The sequence below is a fragment of the Hyla sarda genome, chromosome 10 (assembly GCF_029499605.1).
Source record: "Hyla sarda isolate aHylSar1 chromosome 10, aHylSar1.hap1, whole genome shotgun sequence".
Classification (NCBI taxonomy): Eukaryota; Metazoa; Chordata; class Amphibia; order Anura; family Hylidae; genus Hyla; species Hyla sarda.
This window is the reverse complement of record NC_079198.1, coordinates 4598651-4620601: the sequence shown is the minus strand read 5'-3', so window position 1 is coordinate 4620601 and position 21951 is coordinate 4598651. Positions and strand designations below refer to the sequence as shown.

The window sequence follows — 21951 nt, the reverse complement described above, 5'->3', positions numbered from 1 at the left end:
ATCAGTATAAGAGATCAGTGTGTGCAGTGTTATAGTCTCCTATGGGATAACAATGATCAGTATAAGAGATCAGTGTGTGCAGTGTTATAGGTCCCTATGGGATAACAATGATCAGTGTGTGCAGTGTTATAGGTCCCTATGGGAGCTATAACATTGCAAAAAAAGTTTTCGCAGTTTTCTCTTTTCCCATAAAAAAAAAAAAACTATGTAAATAAAAATAAACATATGTGGTATCGCCGCATGCGGAAATGTCCAAATTATAAAAATATATAATTAATTAAACCGCATGGTCAATGGCGTACGCGCAAAAAAATTCCAAAGTCCAAAATAGCGTCGTTTTGGTCACTTTTGATAACATGGAAAAAATGAATAATAAGCGATCAAGAAGTCCGATCAATACAAAAATGATACCGCTAAAAACTTCAGAACATGGTGCAAAAAAATGAGCCCTCATACCGCCCCATACACGGAAAAATAAAAAAGTTATAGGGGTCAGAAGATGACAATTTTAAACGTATAAATTTTCCTGCATGTAGTTATGATTTTTTCCAGAAGTGCGACGAAATCCAACCTATATAAGTAGGGTATCATTTTAACCGTATGGACCTACAGAATAAAGAGAAGGTGTCATTTTTACCGAAAAATGTACTACGTAGAAACGGTAGCCCCCAAAAGTTACAAATGGCGTTTTTTTTTTTTTTCAATTTTGTCTCACAATAATTTTTTTTTTTTGTTTCGCTGTAGATTTTTGGGTAAAATGACTGACGTCATTACAAAGTAGAATTGGTGGCGCAAAAAATAAGCCATCATATGGATTTTTAGGTGCAAAATTGAAAGAGTTATGATTTTTTAAAGGTAAGGAGGAAAAAATGACAATGCAAAAAACGGAAAATCCCCGGGTCCTTAAGGGGTTAAAGCCCATAGACTTCTATGGGATTCCGCACTACCATTCACGCTTCTGAATTTCTGCTTGCGGAATTCCGACTCTAATTAAAGCCCATAGACTTCTATGGGATTCCGCACTCCCATTCACGCTTCTGAATTTCTGCTTGCGGAATTCCGACTCTAATTAAAGCCCATAGACTTCTATGGGATTCCGCACTCCCATTCACGCTTCTGAATTTCTGCTTGCGGAATTCCGACTCTAATTAAAGCCCATAGACTTCTATGGGATTCCGCACTCCCATTCACGCTTCTAAATTTCCACTTGAAGAATTCCGACTCTAATTAAAGCCCATAGACTTCTATGGGATTCCGCACTCCCATTCACACTTCTGAATTTCCGCGTGCCGAATTCCGACTCTAATTAAAGCCCATAGACTTCTATGGGATTCCGCACACCCATTCACGCTTCTAAATTTCCGCTTGCCGAATTTCGACTCTAATTAAAGCCCATAGACTTCTATGGGATTCCGCACTCCCATTCACGCTTCTGAATTTCCGCTTGCGGAATTCCAACTCTAATTAAAACCCATAGACTTCTATGGGATTCCGCACTCCCATTCACGCTTCTGAATTTCCGCTTGCCGAATTCCGACTCTAATTAAAGCCCATAGACTTCTATGGGATTCCGCACTCCCATTCACGCTTCTAAATTTCCGCTTGCCGAATTCCGACTCTAATTAAAGCCCATAGGCTTCTATGGGATTCCGCACTCCCATTCACGCTTCTAAATTTCCGCTTGCCGAATTCCGACTCTAATTAAAGCCCATAGGCTTCTATGGGATTCCGCACTCCCATTCACGCTTCTAAATTTCCGCTTGCCGAATTCCGACTCTAATTAAAGCCCATAGGCTTCTATGGGATTCCGCACTCCCATTCACACTTCTGAATTTCCGCGTGCGGAAATTCAGAAGTGTGAATGGGAGTGCGGAATCCCATAGAAGTCTATGGGCTTTAATTTGAGGCGGAATTCCGCAAGCGGAAGTTCTGCCGTGTGAATAGACCCTTACTCCAGACATAGCAGCCATATATATATCTCTTCCTGTATAGATCACCAGGGCTGCGGGTGAGAAAAAAAACTCCAAAACTACTACAGTCTGTGTCCAAAAGCCCCAATAATTATGGACAAAAATTTTGGTTTGGTAAGCAGCCAGTGACCATAGAGTAAATGTGCTCCCGATCCCGGCACTGACCCAAGGTGCTGCTCCACACGTGTCCATAGGGAGCAAGAGGCAGAGTATGTGCCTAGAAGTCAGAGGCCGTCCCCTCCTTGCTGAGAGGTTTTGGACAGGACGAGGTTAATAAGTCATCGCCGATTAGGTTTCCTCCCGGCCTTGTTGTATTCTCACTGACCCTCGTTTCCACAACAACCACTCACTTGTCCCCGGCTCCCAAGCTACAGCACATGTCCCACGATCCCTATAGTAACTGGGGCTAGAAGGCCTCTCCAAAAAGGAGTCAGATCCCCTGTGTCCCCGTCCACCAGAAACTCAATGACTGCAGGAGAACATACATGTCAGGTCCTGATAATATACATATATATCTGTCCCTGTGCACAATAACACCTTAAAGGGGTACTCCGGTGGGAAAAAATTTTTTACATTTTTTTTTTTTTAAATCAACTGGTGCCAGAAAGTTAAACAGATTTGTAAATTACTTCTATTAAAAAAAAAAAATCATTATCCTTCCAGTACCCATCAGCTGCTGAATGTTCCACAGGAAGTTCTTTTCTTTTTGAATTTCCTTTTCTGCCTGACCGCAGTTCTCTCTGCTGACACCTCTGTCCATTTTAGGAACTGTCCAGAGTAGAAGAAAATTCCCATAGCAAACCTATCCTGCTCCGGACAGTTCCTAAAATGGACAGAGGTGTCAGCAGAGAGCACTGTGGACAAGACAAAAAAAAAAAAAAAAGAAATTCAAAAAGCAAAGAATTTCCTCTGTAGCATACAGCTGCTAATAAGTACTGGAAGGATAAAGATTTTTTTTTTTTTTATAGAAGTAATTTACAAATCTGTTTAACTTTCTGGCATCAGTTCATTAACCCCTTAACGACGCAGGACGTAAATGTACGTCCTGGTGAGCTGGTACTTAACGCACCAGGACGTACATTTACGTCCTATGCATAACCGTGAGCATCGGAGCGATGCTCGTGTCATGTGCCGCAGGTCCCGGCTGCTGATAGCAGCCAGGGAGACGCCCGTAATGGCGGACATCCGCGATCGCGCGGATGTCCGCCATTAACCCCTCAGATGCCATGATCAATACAGATCACGGCATCTGCAGCATGGCGGCCAGAGGTCCCCTCACCTGGCTCCGGCCGTCTCCCAGGGTCTTCTGCTCTGGTCTGCAATCGAGCAGACCAGAGCAGAAGATGCCCGATAGCACTGATCAGTGCTATGTCCTATACATAGCACTGAACAGTATTAGCAATCGAATGATTGCTATAAATAGTCCCGTATGTAAAAAAATGTAAGCAAAAAAAATTAGAAAAACCCCCTCCCCCAATAAAAACGTAAATTGCCCCATTTTCCGTATTTCACCCCCAAAAAGTGTAAAAAAAAAATATTTTATATACATATTTGGTATCGCCTCGTGCCTAAATATCCCAACAATTAAAATAAAATGTTAATGATACCGTACGGTGAACGGCGTGAATGTAAAATAAATTTTATTTATACATTTTATTCCAAAAAAATGTATTAAAAAAAGTATTAAAAGTTTTATATAAGCAAATATGGTATCATTAAAAAGTACAGATCACAGTGCAAAAAGTGAGCCCCCATACCGCCGCTTTTATGGAAAAATGAAAAAGTTATAGGTCTTCAAAATAGGGGGATTTTAAATGCAGTAATTTGGTTAAACGGTTTGCGATTTTTTTTTTAAGCGCAACAGTAATAGAAAAGTATGTTATCATGGGTATCATTTTAATCGTATTGACCCAAAGAATAAAGAACACATGTCACTTTTACCGTAAATTGTACGGCGTGAAAACGAAACCTTCCAAAATTGGCAAAATTGTGGTTTTCTTTTTAATTTCCCCACACAAATAGTATTTTTTTTGGTTGCGCCATACATTTTATGGTAAAGTGAGTGATGGCATTACAACGGACAACTGGTCGTGCAAAAAACAAGCCCCCATACTAGTCTGTGGATGAAAATATAAAAGAGTTATGATTTTTTGAAGGCGAGGAGGAAAAAAACGAAAACGTAAAAATAAAATTGTCTGGGTCCTTAAGGCCCAAATAGGCTTAAGGGGTCCTTAAGGGGTTAAGGTTGTTGGCGCTTTCACCTCCTATAGGATGATGGTTGTGTAGATGTCTTTGGTTGTAGAGTTTTTGTCGGCAGAACATAGACAGTACTTACAGTCCCTTAATATCTTCAGCTGAAGGAGCACCCGGATCGGGGCGTTTATGTGAAGGCCCTGTCACAACATACAGTGCACAGCGTGGCTGAGTGCGAGAAGATCATGGACACGGGCTGGAGAAATCGCTCCGTAGGGTACACATTGATGAATAAAGACTCATCTCGCTCACACTCCATATTCACCATCACCATAGAGATCTGTACTACAGGTAAGAGGATGACAGGTGATGGACGGGAAGGCGGGAACCCCCGTTCACCCTACTGACGTGTTACTGTTCTCCATTGGCAGATGAGGGCGGAGAAGATCACCTCCGAGCCGGGAAACTCAATCTGGTGGATCTTGCCGGCAGTGAGAGACAATCTAAAACTGGCGCCACCGGAGAGAGGCTGAAGGAAGCCACGAAAATAAACTTGTCCCTCTCCGCTTTGGGCAACGTCATCTCGGCTCTTGTGGATGGAAAGTCCAAGCACATACCTTACAGGGACTCCAAGCTAACCCGCTTGTTACAGGACTCGCTGGGGGGAAACACGAAGACACTGATGGTGGCCTGCCTGTCTCCTGCGGACAACAACTACGACGAGACCCTCAGCACCTTGCGCTACGCTAACCGAGCCAAAAATATCAAGAACAAGCCGCGTATTAATGAAGACCCCAAGGACGCCCTGCTCCGAGAGTACCAGGAAGAGATCAAGAAGTTAAAGGCAATGCTTTCTGGACAGTCGGACATCAAGGAACCTCCAGGTACGTTCTCAAGCAATACTGAGTGTGCATTATTCTGCTGCCCAGGATGTTCCACCCAATCCATCCCGGTCACTGAAAGTACAGAAGACAGAACAGCACTCGCCATACAACGTGGCTTTATTCAGGTGTTCCAATGGTGGCAAGCGGGGGCAGTAGTGGAGGCGGGGGACAGGACCGGTCCCCGGTCCTGCCCCCCGCCTCCACTACTGCCCCCGCTTGCAACCATTGGAACACCTGAACAAAGCCACGTTGTATGGCGAGTGCTGTCCTGTCTTCTGTCCTAGCATTTGCATTGAACTTTATCGGGCGATGCACCACCGTTATCAACTGCAGTCTGGGCGTCACTATCGCACTCCTCCGTTAGGGTGCGTTCACACGGTCGTCTGTCCCCGTTTTTCTATCTCCGTTTCGGTTCCGTTCTTGCAGGCTGTAAACGGATTAAAATATGGTTTAAAAAAAATCCCATTCCTGTCAATGGGATTTGTTTACAATCCGTTTGCACCCGTCTGCGCTCATTTCCGTTTTTTTGACGGCAGGAAGAAAACGGCACATGCAGTATTTTTTCTTCTGTCAAAAAAACGGATACAGTAAATTTAACATTGAAGTCTATAGAAAACGGATGAGCCTTTAATGTCATTCATTTGCATCCGTTTTTTAAATCCGTTTTTTCAATACGTTTTTATTTCTGAGCATGCTCAGAACAAAAATTTTTTTTTATTTTTTTGGGTTTATTAACTGAACAATAATGGATACAAATGGATAACATCCGTTATTGTCCGTTTTTTTTGATGAGTGAAGAATGGGACGGGTCTAGACGGCCGTGTGAACGCAGCCTTACTCACATCCCCACAGCCTTAGTCCTGTACGTGCCGGACCATCTTCTTTTTCTTCAGTTTATGCTAAGGATGGATAAGAGATGGTCTGTCAGCTGTGGGTTTGTTTTTTTTTATTGTTTTTAATATTTTATAATTTTTTTTTACAATAATACAAACAAGAAATGAACCGGGACAATAGCAGTGGGTTTGCTAATGCCATACACATAAGGTGGCTGTCCGAACACTCATTTGGCCGACAGCTATGTCTCCCGATCCCCTCATACACATTCATGTGTTCTGAATAAGAACCTGCTGCCAGACCCCTCTGTCACCCACATACTCCCCTTATTCCTAAGCAAGGAATGATGTCCAGCGCAATTCCCATAAAAAAAAGTTTTTATTGCATAAGATTCCACAGGTACATAGACACAGTAGACAAGGTGACGCGTTTCGGTTAGTCAGAGAACCTTAGTCATACTTTCTTCTTAGCATGACTAAGGTTCTCTGACGAACCAAAACGCGTCACCTTGTCTACTGTGTCTATGTACCTGTGGAATCTTATGCAATACGTTTTATGGGAATTGCGCTGGACATCATCTACACAGCAATGAGTCCACACAGGTCCGTGCGCTCAAGAACAGGGAGGGGAGCTGGATTTTCAAATACTGCTCCTATATTCCTTTTCATAGTCCTCTGTCCCCCTAAATTGTCAGGTTCACAGATACTTATCTAATGTGTATGACCAGTTTAACGGGGTACTCCGGTGGAAATTTTTTATTTTTTAAATCAACTGGTGCCAGAAAGTTAAACAGAATTGTAAATTACTTCTATTAAAAATCTTTACCCTTCCAGTACTTATTAGCTGCTGAATACCACAGAGGAAATACTTTTCTTTTTGGAGCACAGTGCTCTCTGCTAACATCACGAGCACAGTGCTCTCTGCTGACATCTCTGTCCATTTTAGGAACTGTCCAGAGTAGGAGAAAATCCCCATAGCAAACATACGCTGCTCTGGACAGTTATCAAAATGGACAGAGATGTCAGCAGAGAGCACTGTGCTGGAAGGATTAAGATTTTTTTTTTAATAGAAGTAATTTACAAATCTGTTTAACTTTCTGGCACCAGTTGATTTAAAAATAAAAAAAGTTTTCCACTTTAATCCCGGTGGTCGCACTTGTTCACACCCTGTACAATATTGTGCACTATCACCGGTTATATTATTCACCGGTTATATTATCCTGTGGTGGTGGGCTATTATTCAGGTGTTGCATTGTCTCTGAGCATGTCACTCTTCTATCGGCAGCAATCCCAAGGCCTCCGGTAAAGCCCGTACAGACAGAAGCGAATGGACAGATAGTGGACATGGAGTCTGAGAAACAAATGATCCGGCAGGTAACTCCAACTATAGCAGAAGCTTTGTTCCCAAATGACTTCCCGGACTACAAAAAAAATGCTAATCTGTCCTTAAAGGGGTACTCCGCTGCTCAGCGTTTGGAACAAACCGTTCCAAATGCTGGAGCCAGCAGTGGGAGCTCGTGACATCATAGCCCTGCCCCCTCATGATGTCACGCCCCGCCCCCTCAATGCAAGTCTATGGGAGGGGGCGTGACAGCCGTCACGCCCCCTCCCATAGACTTGCATTGAGGGGGTGGGGCGTGACATGAGGATATGATATGTTGTTAGGATATGAAAGCTGAGCTGTGATTGGTCACTATTGGTTACCAGCCAAATCCGGCACCATGAATGATCCGCTGCCCTCACTTATCTCGAGATTATAAGGTAACAATACGTTGACTTCCCACCGTGTCCGGTCACAGGAGTACGAGGAGAGGTTTGCTCGTCTGAAGGCCGAATATGAAGCGGAGCAGAAGTCTCGAGTTCGTCTAGAAGAAGATATCAACAATCTGCGCAATTCCTACACCCAGCAGCTGGCCGACATGGAGCAAGACCTGAAAAAGAAATCAGGTGACGGTGACTTTACTCATAGGGGGACATTTATCAATGTTGGTGTAAGGTAGGAAAGATTTTACCCCTGTCTGGGATGGGGAATTCCTATCGCCCGACGCCCGGGACAGGCAGTTTCAGGCGCCAGGCAGGTGAATTTTTCCGGCCCTTAGTCCTGCTACGGGCAAGCAGGGCCGGACCTGAATAGCGCGGCAGCGCAGAGAAGTCTGTATGGAGAAGGCTTCCGACTCCTGCCCGCTCCGTACTCTGCAGCCCCCGGCTGTTCTCAGTAGACAGGGGCCGCCGCTAATAGCCAGCATGCGGCGATCGCCGCAGCTGGCTATTAACCCTTTAGATCGCCGCTGTCAAAGCTGACAGCGGCATCTAAAGGGACATGTGAATGCTCCCTGGTGGGCTAGTGGGGTGGATTGCCCCCCACAGCGTGATCGCGAGGGGGGGCGATCCACTATAGAGGTAGCCGGAGGGCTTACCTCTGTTCCCTGCTGTCCGGGGGCTCTGTCATTGATAGATCCTGGCTGGATTAGGCTCTATCAATGGATCGCAGAGTGCACAGATCAATGGAGTTCAATAGAACTCTATTCATCTGTGTGAGGAATCTAATGATTCCTCCTTAAAGTCTAATAAAGTGTAAAAAAAAACAAAAAAAAAAAGTTTAAATAAAAGTTTAAAAGACACACATTAACCCCTTCCATGTTAAAAGTTCAAATCACCCCCTTTTCCTAAATAAAAACTTAATAAATAAATAAACATAATAAAAATAAACATATTTAGTATCGCTGCTTGCGTAATTGTACGAACTATTAAAATATAACATTATGAATCCCGTACGGTAAATAAAAAAAAAATTCCAGACTACAGAATTGCAATTTTTATAATATCCCCGAAAAAAAGTAAGAAAAAGCGATTAAAAAGTCAGATCAATACCAAAATGGCACCGATACAAAAAATGGTGCAAAAAATTAGCCCTCATACAGCCTGGTATGCACATAAATAAAAAAAGCTACAGGGGTCAAAAAATGGCAATTAAAAAAATCCGAAAAAGTTAAAAAAAAAATTACATTTGTAAAACATGCCGAAAACTATAGAAATCTGGTATTACTGTAATCAGGCGGCTTAAAGTATTAAAACAACATGTTATCTCAACCACAAGGTAAATGGCGCAGAAAAGAAAACCACCAAATTTGCTAAATTACCTTTTTACTATTTCAATTTCACTTCACCGATTTTATATAGATATATATATATATATATATATATATATATATATATATATAGGATCCAACAATAACGCAGCACTCCAAAGAACGGTGAAAAAAGTGTTGAATTATTCCTGTCACATCAGTACAAGCAACGTTTCTGCTCCTATGGAGCCATTTTCAAGCTTGAAAATGGCTCCATAGGAGCAGAAACGTTGCTTGTACTGATGTAACAGGAATAATTCAACACTTTTTTCACCGTTCTTTGGAGTGCTGCGTTATTGTTGGATCCTATTTAAACTCGGGACTTTTGGTCAAGAAGTTTTTTGGACGCTGGCACCCACACATTGAGGCTGAGTAGTGCTGCAATACTTTTTTGGCTTTTTTTTATATATATATATATATATATATATTTTTTTTTTTTTTTTGGTTTCGGAGAAAATGTTATTGAAAAATTAAAAGGTCTCATTATAGTAGGTAGTTACGGCTGTTATAGGGCGAGGAGGAAAAAACGAGAGTGTAAAAGTGAAAATTGGCCGGACAAGATTTTGCTCCGTTTTAGTCCCATGGACAAGTAGTTTTTTATTAAATTTCCACACCCCTGGTCACCTGTTCCCCCCCCCCCGTCAGGACATTGCTGGTAGTTGTGATGATTCTTGCAGTTCTCAGACCGTTTCCCGCTCTCTGCAGTCAGTATACAGCATGATGGTCATATCCATATGACATAAGCTTCTGTCCTTTGTTCACAGATTCCAGTATAAATGGCGCAGGCGCGGCCTCTGGTGCCTCAGCTGAAGGTTTAGTGATCCAGGTATGTACAAATAACACAGCAGCGTGACGGGGCGGTGCGTTTCAGGGGGTCACTAGGATTGTAGAATGTAAATTTATCAGAAAGGAAATCGATTATCGACATTGATGATGCGCTAAAATCTACTGCGATCAGAGAGAGCGATATCACCATAGACTGGAGTTTACCAACCAGGGTGCCTCCTGCTGTTGCAATACTACAAATCCCAGCATGCCCGGATATACCAACTTGACCAGACGGGTCATCGGGTAGAGCCTAGGTCTTTAAACTGTGGGTCATCAGCTGTTGCAAAACTACAACTCCCAGCATGCCCGGATCTACCTACTTGACCTGACAGGTAATCGGGTAGGGCCTAGGTCTTTTTATTGGGGTACTCCGGTGGAAACTTTTTATTTTTTATTTTTATTTTTTAAATCAACTGGTGCCAGAAAGTTAAACAGATTTAAAAATCTTAATCCTTCCAGTACTTATTAGCTGCTGAATACTACAGAGGAAATTCTTTTCTTTTTGGAACACAGAGCTCTCTGCTGACATCACGAGCACAGTGCTCTCTGCTGACACCTCTGTCCATTTTAGGAACTGTCCAGAGTAGGAGAAAATCCCCATAGCAAACATATGCTGCTCTGGACAGTTCCTAAAATGGACAGAGATGTCAGCAGAGAGCACTGTGCTCGTGATGTCAGCAGAGAGCTCTGTGTTCCAAAAAAAAAAATATTCCTCTGTAGTATTCAGCAGCTAATAAGTACTGGAAGGATTAAGATTTTTAAATAGAAGTAATTTACAAATCTGTTTAACTTTCTGGCACCAGTTGATTTAAAAAAAAAAAGTTTTCCATCGGAGTACCCCTTTAAACTGTGGGCCTTCAGCTGTTGCAAAACTACAACTCCCAGCATGCCCTATTCTACCAACTTGACCTGACAGGTCATCGGGTAGTGCCTTAGTCTTTAAACTGTGGGCCATCAGCTGTTGCAAAACTACAACTCCCAACATGCCCCGACAGCCGTTGGCTGTCCGGGCATGCTGGGAGTTGTAGTTTTGCAACAGCTGGAGGTGCCCTGGTTGAGAAACACTTGACTTGCTAGAGGCACGATGGTTTAGGAAGTCAAGCCACTGGTCTCCTCTCTCCCTGTTCAGAGTACATGCATGCTCAGGCAAGCCAAATGTACATGTGTCTTAGGAGATTTAGAGCGATATCACCCTAGACTGAAATTTGCCAGCCTGGGTGCCTCCAGCTGTTGCAAAACTACAACTCCCAGCATACCCGGACAGCCAATTACCCTGCTGACTGCACCTTATGTGAAAAAACTCTTACGTCACATGTCCTGTCACTGTCATTCGGAAAAAAGACTTTGCATAGATCAAGAGTACAAGCGAATATATAAGAAACTAACTTCATAATAGTGCAGAAATAGTGCTGCTCCATATGTACACACAGGGCAGCTTATCCTGAAAAGTCACCCGAAATGGTAGGTACGCTTTAAAGGGGTACTCCGCTGCTCAGCGTTTGGAACAAACTGTTCCGAACGCTGGAGCCGGCGTCGGGAGCTCGTTACGTCATAGCCCCACCCCCTCATGACGTCACACACCACCCCCTCAATGCAAGTCTATGGGAGGGGGCGTGACAGCCGTCACGCCCCCTCCCATAGACTTGCATTGAGGGGGAGGGGCGTGACGTAATGAGGAGGCGGAGCTATAACGTAACGAGCTGCCGACTCCAGCGTTCGGAACAGTTTTCCAAACGCTGTACAGCGGAGTACCCCTTTAAGAGCCATTTCCATATGTTTTTCTTTTCAGCCAGAAGCACAAGTGGCCGTACATCTTAGCAGCATATCCAGAGAAAACCTGGGGACGGATACTGCGTCAGCCACACTTGTCCCTCCGCAGGAGCCCCCGCGGTCTGTCAGCCCCCAGCAAGTACTTGCCAGGTGAGGAAAGGGAGATCAGCCCCTGATGGTGGACGCTGCAGATCACAGGGCAAAACTCCAACCGTCAATTATTTGGTAATTCAGTAGTCATCACATTTCACAGTAATTTATGGGCTTCAGCACAAGCATATATGTTTGCATTGCGCAAAAAAAAAAAAAAAGTAGATCTGCAGTTTTTCCGTAGCAAAATCCACAACGCTGCAGATTTTGTCTTTTTGTCTTGTTTTCCATAACATGTGAACAGGTTTTTCTGAAACTCATCCATTTTGCTGCTATTATACATATAAATTTCACATATAAATTCTCATAATTTCTGCTACATGTGACCCTTCTGAACTTTGCAGATGACAGGCGTCTTAGAGCCCATTTACACTACAGAATTTCCATGCGGGATTCCGCTCAGAAATTCCAGAGCTGCAGCCTCTCATTGTTTTCAATGGGATTCTGCTGCACTGTGCACACTGCAGAATTTCCCCTGCTGAAATTCCCGACTCTGAATTAACATGTTCATTTGGCGCCCCCCTGCCCCTCACCTATATGTGGGCGGAGATTCCTTAGTGTGAATGGGAAATGAGTGCAGTGTCCTAACAATGAGAGGGGGCGCTGTTGTTATTTTCAGGTTGCAGATGCTGGAGCAGCAGGTGGTTGGCGGTGAACAGGCCAAAAACAAAGACCTAAAGGAAAAACACAAGCGCAGGAAAAAGTATGCGGATGAACGGAAAAAGGAGCTGGTCGCTGCCCTGCAAAACGTGGACGAGGACAGCGGCGACCGAATCCTGCTGAACGTCTATGAATCTATTCAGGAAGAGCTGCAGGCCAAAAGTAAACACCTCGAGAAGATCCAGAAGAAGGTAAGAAATCCGTGCATCCGGCAAAGGGCTTAAAGGGGTACTCCGATGGAAAACTTTTTTTTTTTTTTAAATCAACTGGTGCCAGAAAGTTAAACAGATTTGTAAATTACTTCTATTAAAAAATCTTTACTCTTCCAGTACTTTTTAGCAGCTGTATGCTACAGAGGAAATTATTTTCCTTTTTGAATTGTCTTGTCCACAGTGCTCTCTGCTGACACCTGATGCCCGTATCAGGAACTGTCCAGAGCAGGAGAAAATCCCCCTAGCAAACATATACTGCTCTGGACAGTTCCTGACACGAACAGAGATGTCAGCAGAGAGCACTGTGGACAAGATAAAAAAAAGAAATTCAAAAAGTAAAGAATTTCCGCTGTAGCATACAGCTGCTAAAAAGTGCTAAAAGGATTCAGATTTTTTTTTTATAGAAGTCATTTACAGATCTGTTTAACTTTCTGGCGCCAGTTCATTTAAAAAAAAAAAAAAGTACTCCACCCCTAGACATCTTATGCCCTATTCAAAGGATAGTGGATAATATGTCTGATCGCGGGGGTCCGGCCGCAGGGGACTCTCGCGATCTCGGCTGCGGCTCGCTCTGTGACGGAGGACTGGTGATGCGGGGTGGAGGCTTGTGATGTCACAGTCACGCCCCGTTCGTGATGTCAGTCACGCCCCGGTCATGACGTCACAGTCACGCCCCCTCAATGCAAGTCTATGGGAGTCACGCCCCCTCCCATAGACTTGCATTGAGGGGGTGTGGCCGTGACATAACGAGCCTCCGGTGCTGCACCCAACGCTCAAAACGAATGCCGGGTGCAGCAGGGAGATCGCGGGGGTCCCCAGCAGCAGGACCCCCACGATCAGACATCTTATCCCCTATCCTTTGCATAGGGGATGAGATGTCTAGGGGTGGAGTACCCCTTTAAGTACATATACCTCCGCAGTACATAGATTCATTGGATGTGGTATTGGGGGTTCTTCTATGTACATGATATCTAAGAGAATAATTCTAAAAAGCTGTCAGAGTTTATTATATATATATATATATATATATATATATATATATATATATACATACAGTGTTCCCTCAACATACGATGGTAATCCGTTCCAAATGGACCATCGTTTGTTGAAACCATCGCATGTTGAGGGATCCGTGCAATGTAAAGTATAGGACAGTGGTTTACAACCTGCGGACCTCCAGATGTTGCAAAACTACAACACCCAGCATGCCCGGACAGCCAACGGCTGTCCGGGCATGCTGGGAGTTGTAGTTTTGCAACATCTGGAGGTCCGCAGGTTGAAGACCATTGATATTGGAGGTTGTACTCACGTGTCACCGCTGCCCTGGATGTCGCCGTCCATCGCTGTCGCCGCGTCCCTGGGGTGTCCCCGACGCTCCGGCAAGGCCTCTGCTTCCCCGGCATCCTCGCTCTCCGTCGCTGCCATCACGTCGCTACGCACGCCGCTCCTATTGGATGACGGGACGGCGTGCGCAGCGACATGATGACGACGATGGAGAGCGCCGACGACGCAGGGGATCCCGAAGAGGACGCGCCGGAGCCCCGAGGACAGGTAAGTGATCGTCACCGGACCACACGGCACCGTAAACGGCTATCCGGTGGTGGCTGAAGCAGTCTGCGCAGAGGGATAGCCGTTTATGCGATGGCCCCCAACATACAAAAGCATCGTATGTTGAAATGATCGTATGTCGGGGCCATTATAGGGCGGGGGAGGGGGATCACTGTATATGAAAACCAGAAGCAGCACGTGTGCACCCGAGATCTCCGTCCCCCGCAGGGTGTAGTACTGTCTGGCCTCACTGTCTTTTTGCCATCACAGCTGAAAGCCGCAGAGATTGAGATTCAGGATCTGCACTCAGAGTTTGAGCAGGACAGAGACGACTATCTAGTGACTATACGGCGCCAGGAACGGGACCTGCTCCTCTTCCAGCAGATGCTCGAACAGATCCAGCCCCTGATCAGGAGAGACTGTAACTACAGCAACCTGGACAAGATCAGGAGAGAAGCATCATGGGACGAGGAGAGCGGATGCTGGAGGATCACCGAAATCCTCATCCAGAAAACCAGCCTCCCCTCAGGTAGGGGCCCCCTGGGGTGTATTGGATACAAGGACGGAGTACATCACTGTTACCCCAACCCGTGGCTCTCCAGCTGTTACTTAAAGGGGTACTCTGGGGGGAAACTTTTATTTATTTATTATTATTTTAAACAGATTTGTAAATTACTTCTATTAAAAAATCTTAATCCTTCCAGGACTTATTAGCTGCGGGATACTACAGAGGAAATTATTTTCTTTTTGGAACACAGAGCTCTCTGCTGACATCACGAGCACAGTGCTCTCTGGTGACATCACTGTCCATTTTAAGAACTGTCCAGAGCAGGAGAAAATCCCCATAGAAAACATATGCTGCTCTGGACAGTTCCTAAAATGGACAGAGATGTCAGCAGAGAGCTCTGTGTTTGAAAAAGAAAATAATTTTCTCTTTAGTATTCAGCAGCTGATAAGTACTGGAAGGTTTAAGATTTTTTTTTTAATAGAAGTAATTTACAAATCTGTTTACCTTTCTGGCACCAGTTGATTTAAAAAAACAAAAACAAAAAATGTTTTCCACCGGAGTACCCCTTTAAAGGCCTTTTATCTGCTATACAAACCCAATATTTTGCCATGTTAAAGGACTACTCCGCTGCTCAGCGTTTGGAACAAAATCAAACGCATAGAGCCGGCGCAGGGAGCTTGTGACGTCATAGCCCCGCCCCTTCATGATGTCACGCCCCACCCTCTCAATGCAAGTCTATGGGAGGGGGCGTGACGGCCGTCACACCCCCTCCCATAGACTTGCATTGAGGGGGCGGAGCGTGACATCATTAGGGGGTGGGGCTATGATGTCACCAGCTCCCGGCGCCGGCTCTAAGCGTTCGGAACATTTTGTTCCAAACACTGAACAGTGGGGTACCCCTTTAAAGGAGTAGTCCAGTCCTGAAAAACTTATCCCCTATCATAAGGATAGGGGATAAGTTTCAGATGGCGGGGGTCCGACTGCAGGGACCCCCCGAAATCTCCCATACAGGGCCCCACCAGCCTGGGGGAAGGGGGCGTGTCGACCACCGCACAAAGCTGCAGCTGACAAGCCCCCTCAATACAACTCTATGGCCTTCAGCAATCTCCGGCTCTGCCATAGTGATGTATTGAGGGGGCGGGGCGGTTGCCGCTTCGTGTGGTGGTCGACACACTCTATCGGGCTGGAGAGCCGGGGCCCCGTACGAGAGACAGTAGGACCCCCCGCTATCTGAAACTTATCCCCTATCCTTAGGATAGGCGTTACGTTTTTCAGGACTGGACTACCCCTTTAAGGACCGAGCACTCTGCCTACAAAGGAGGAATTCTCTGGGAGTGTGCTGGTCACCCGTGCTCAGCTGCACGTCTCTCTACGTTATAGGCACTAGTGTTCATGAATCTCCATGTTACCGTTATACTGATGTCATGTTGTCCGTTGTTTCCTTACATATGGCAGATAAATGTTATTCTCGCTTCCTTTATAGCCCCTGGTCTTCCATCGGCGAAACCAAAGAGGACTCCACCAAGTGAGAACGGGGAGCACCACCTGGTACGTCTCCATGTAGATAACACTGGTCCCAAACTGTGGCCCTCCAGATGCTGCAAAACTACAACTCCCAGCATGACCGGACAGCCGTTGCATCAATGCATTTCATTCCCGTAACTAGGTCATGTGATCACCAGTCTGACCCACAGAAAATCACAGCGCTCAGTGCCGTGTTTTTTTGACCAGGGTTCCTCCAGACGGTATAAAACTACAAACTCCCACCATGCCCGGACAGCAGTTGCATCATTGCATTTTTATTCCTGTAACTGGGTTATGTGATCACCAGTCTGACCCACAGAAAATCACAGTGCTCAATGCAGTGTTTTTTATGACAAGGGTTCCTCCAGCTGTTGCAAAACTACAAACCACCACCATGCCCAGACAGCCGTTGCATCGATGCATTTCATTCCTGTAACTGGGTCATGTGATCACCAGTCTGACCCACAGAAAATCACAGTGCTCAATGCTGTGTTTTTTTTTTTTACCAGGGTTCTTCCAGCTGTTGCAAAACTACAACTCCCAGCATGCCCGGACAGCCGTTGGGTGTCCGGGCATGCTGGGAGTTGAAGTTTTGCAACATCTGGAGGGCCACAGTTTGAGACCACCGACTTAGAATGGTGTTAGGGTCACAATGAAGCGCTGCAGCAGCTGAGGTCAGAGGTTTCTAGTGCTCCATTATTGAACCACACAGTGTGCACTTTTATCCATGTTGGACTTTCACATGTAACATATGGTAGTGTCCTGAGTATCAGAACAGGCAGGGAGAGAAGAGTGCTGCTGTGCACTTCCCTCCCTGCTCTATGTCTGTGAGGCCGGGACGGCGCCATTATACACGGACTTCTCTTGACTCCTGGCTTCTGACTTGTTCTCACTAAAGGTTTCCTTATTGTTGTTGCTCCTAGAAATTTCTTGTTTCTTTGCTGAAAATCCGATAAACCATCATATAAATTATTCTGTCAGGGGGAAGATCGATACAAGGCCATGCTCAGCCGAAGTGACAGCGAAAACCTGGCAAGCAACTACTTCAGATCCAAGCGTGCCAGCCAAATACTCAGCGCCGATCCCATGAAGAGCCTGGGTGAGTGTCCCATGTAGGGGCCTTGTCTCCCATAAAGGGGTTAATCTGACAATAGTTCAGTCACCTAAGTGTAACATACAATATAAAATGATGGCGTCCAGAGGAACCACGTCCCAGCAGCCGGGGGAGTCTCAATTACTCTTACACTTTGTTCCCACTCATTTTTGGGGCTATTTCTTTAGTCATAAAATGGTCCTAAAATGGCATAATCACATGACATGACAGGTCCTCACAGCATAATCACATGACAGGTCCTCACAGCATAATCACATGACAGGTCCTCACAGCATAATCACATGACGTGACAGGTCCTCACAGCATAATCACATGACATGACAGGTCCTCACAGCATAATCACATGACATGACAGGTCCTCACAGCATAATCACATGACATGACAGGTCCTCACAGCATAATCACATGACATGACAGGTCCTCACAGCATAATCACATGACAGGTCCTCACAGCATAATCACATAACATGACAGGTCCTCACAGCATAATCACATGACATGACAGGTCCTCACAGCATAATCACATGACATGACAGGTCCTCACAGCATAATCACATGACATGACAGTCCCTCACAGAATTACAGCATAATCACATTGCATAACAGGTCCTCACAGCATAATCACATGACATGACAGGTCCTCACAGCATAATCACATGACATGACAGGTCCTCAGCATAATTACATGACATGACAGGTCCTCACAGCATAATCACATGACATGACAGGTCCTCACAGCATAATCACATGACATGACAGGTCCTCACAGCATAATCACATGACATGACAGGTCCTCAGCATAATCACATGACATGACAGGTCCTCACAGCATAATCACATAACATGACAAGTCCTCACAGCATAATCACATGACATGACATGTCCTCACAGCATAATCACATGACATGACATGTCCTTACAGCATAATCACATGACATGACATGTCCTCACAGCATAATCACATGACATGACAAGTCCTCACAGCATAATCACATGACATGACAGGTCCTCACAGCATAATCACATGACATGACAGGTCCTCACAGCATAATCACATGACAGGTCCTCACAGCATAATCACATGACATGACAGGTCCTCACAGCATAATCACATGACATGACAGGTCCTCACAGAATAACAGCATAATCACATGACATGACAGGTCCTCACATCATAATCACATGACACGTCCTCACAGCATAATCACATGACATGACAGGTCCTCACAGCATAATCGTATGACATGAGAGGTCCACACAGAATTACAGCAAAATCACATGACATGACAGGCCCTCACAGAATTACAGCATAATTACATGACATGACAGGTCCTCACAGCATAATCACATGACATGACAGGTCCTCACAGCATAATCACATGACATGACAGGTCCTCACAGCATAATCACATGACATGACAGTTCCTTACAGCATAATCACATGACATGACAGGTCCTCACAGCATAATCACATGACATGACAGTTCCTTACAGCATAATCACATGACATGACAGGTCCTCATAGCTTAATCACATGACATGACAGTTCCTTACAGCATAATCACATGACATGACAGTTCCTTACAGCATAATCACATGACAGTTCCTTACAGCATAATCACATGACATGACAGGTCCTCACAGCATAATCACATGACATGACAGGTCCTCAGCATAATTACATGACATGACAGGTCCTCACAGCATAATCACATGACATGACAGGTCCTCACAGCATAATCACATGACATGACAGGTCCTCACAGCATAATCACATGACATGACAGGTCCTCAGCATAATTACATGACATGACAGGTCCTCACAGCATAATCACATGACATGACAGGTCCTCACAGCATAATCACATGACATGACAGGTCCTCACAGCATAATCACATGACATGACAGGTCCTCACAGCATAATCACATGACATGACAGTCCCTCACAGAATTACAGCATAATCACATTGCATAACAGGTCCTCACAGCATAATCACATGACATGACAGGTCCTCACAGCATAATCACATGACATGACAGGTCCTCAGCATAATGACATGACAGGTCCTCACAGCATAATCACATGACATGACAGGTCCTCACAGCATAATCACATGACATGACAGGTCCTCAGCATAATCACATGACATGACAGGTCCTCACAGCATAATCACATAACATGACAAGTCCTCACAGCATAATCACATGACATGACATGTCCTCACAGCATAATCACATGACATGACATGTCCTCACAGCATAATCACATGACATGACATGTCCTCACAGCATAATCACATGACATGACAGGTCCTCACAGCATAATCACATGACATGACAAGTCCTCACAGCATAATCACATGACATGACAGGTCCTCACAGCATAATCACATGACATGACAGGTCCTCACAGCATAATCACATGACAGGTCCTCACAGCATAATCACATGACATGACAGGTCCTCACAGCATAATCACATGACATGACAGGTCCTCACAGAATAACAGCATAATCACATGACATGACAGGTCCTCACATCATAATCACATGACACGTCCTCACAGCATAATCACATGACATGACAGGTCCTCACAGCATAATCGTATGACATGAGAGGTCCACACAGAATTACAGCATAATCACATGACATGACAGGCCCTCACAGAATTCCAGCATAATTACATGACATGACAGGTCCTCACAGCATAATCACATGACATGACAGGTCCTCACAGCATAATCACATGACATGACAGTTCCTCACAGCATAATCACATGACATGACAGTTCCTTACAGCATAATCACATGACATGACAGGTCCTCACAGCATAATCACATGACATGACAGTTCCTTACAGCATAATCACATGACATGACAGGTCCTCATAGCTTAATCACATGACATGACAGTTCCTTACAGCATAATCACATGACATGACAGTTCCTTACAGCATAATCACATGACAGGTCCTCACAGCATAATCACATGACATGACAGTTCCTTACAGCATAATCACATGACATGACAGGTCCTCACAGCATAATCACATGACATGACAGTTCCTTACAGCATAATCACATGACATGACAGGTCCTCATAGCTTAATCACATGACATGACAGTTCCTTACAGCATAATCACATGACATGACAGTTCCTTACAGCATAATCACATGACATGACAGTTCCTTACAGCATAATCACATGACATGACAGTTCCTTACAGCATAATCACATGACATGACAGTTCCTTACAGCATAATCACATGACATGACAGTTTCTTACAGCATTTACCATAACACTGCAGTATTTGCTGAGCTTTGGCTGCACCGTGTACATTCACACCTTGAGGTCACATTACATTTATTGTGTGAGATGACTGACGTATGATCCACCCATAGAAGGAATATGTGGATTTTTGCGGATTGTACAGAGCGCTGACCACACTGACGTCGTTCCTCATTGTCTCCCTTCGCAGCTCCGCACAGCAGTTCTCCAGCGTACAGCTCTCCGCATACCACATCGCCTTCCATCTTGTCTGCCAGTCTCAACTCCGTGTCTCCAGTTCCGTCCCTGGATGCGCCCCTTCCACGGCCATTTAGACTGGAGTCCCTGGAGATCCCAGCCTCATCTGCCAAAACCAAGCGCAAGAAAAGCAGAAGCCACTCAAACACTGAGGCTTATTGAACATTTGTGGGAGAATGGCCGATCGGGAAGCACCAGCACGACAGAAGAACAAGGACGGTATAGAGAATCTCCTGGATGCACCATGAGATGTTTCTGCACTGCCTACCAGGGGCAAACTGGTTCAGCATGGGACTGATGGGACCCGAAGGGGCAAACTTGTTCAGAATGGGACTGATGGGACCCAAAGGGGCAAACTGGTTCAGCATGGGACTGATGGGACCCGAAGGGGCAAACTGGTTCAGCATGGGACTGATGGGACCCGAAGGGGCAAACTGGTTCAGCATGTGACTGATGGGACCCAAAGGGACAAACTGGTTCAGCATGGGACTGATGGGACCCGAAGGGGCAAACTGATTCAGCATGGGACTGATGGGACCCGAAGGGGCAAACTGATTCAGCATGGGACTGATGGGACCCGAAGGGGCAAACTGGTTCAGCATGGGACTGATGGGACCCGAAGGGGCAAACTGGTTCAGCATGGGACTGATGGGACCCGAAGGGGCAAACTGGTTCAGCATGGGACTTCTTATAGGACAATGTGAATCAGGACAAATTGTCCAGATATCTCTCTACCACCGGTCTCCAAACTGTGGACCTCCAGCTGTTGCAAAACTACAACTCCCAGCATGTCCGGACAGCCAACGGCTGTCCGGACATGCTGGAAGTTGTAGTTTTGCAACAGCTGGAGGTCCACAGTTTGGAGGCAACTGGTATACACAGTTCAAGCCATTAGCCCTGTGGTCAGGCCAAGACTTGTGACCGTAATAGGGATGCAAAAAACGCAGTCAGATTGCGCTCATCTGAAACCTTCCTTATAGCGGGAGCAATAGGGTTAAAGATAAACAAAAAACATTTACATAGCTATATTGCATAGAATTGTAATTCTATAATGTAATTTCTATAGGGCCCTGCAGGGAAAGGAAATTGAACCTATATGG

The 21951-nt window shown here is 45.1% G+C and overlaps 1 protein-coding gene across 3 annotated transcripts in view; it reads left to right on the top strand.

The window, feature by feature from the left end:
* KIF17 (kinesin family member 17) overlaps positions 1 to 21616 on the top strand; it is a 29425-nt gene extending 7809 nt beyond the window's left edge. For all 3 annotated transcript variants that reach the window (XM_056543578.1, XM_056543579.1, XM_056543577.1), the window contains 11 exons: positions 4325 to 4514; positions 4595 to 5047; positions 7166 to 7254; positions 7680 to 7827; positions 9773 to 9834; positions 11626 to 11756; positions 12376 to 12607; positions 14447 to 14705; positions 16168 to 16232; positions 17190 to 17307; positions 20805 to 21616. In XM_056543578.1, the coding sequence (XP_056399553.1) occupies positions 4325 to 4514; positions 4595 to 5047; positions 7166 to 7254; positions 7680 to 7827; positions 9773 to 9834; positions 11626 to 11756; positions 12376 to 12607; positions 14447 to 14705; positions 16168 to 16232; positions 17190 to 17307; positions 20805 to 21013 (1956 nt within the window). In that variant the 3' untranslated portion in view covers positions 21014 to 21616. The remainder of the gene's footprint in view (positions 1 to 4324; positions 4515 to 4594; positions 5048 to 7165; positions 7255 to 7679; positions 7828 to 9772; positions 9835 to 11625; positions 11757 to 12375; positions 12608 to 14446; positions 14706 to 16167; positions 16233 to 17189; positions 17308 to 20804) is intronic.
* Positions 21617 to 21951: the final 335 nt, after the last annotated feature.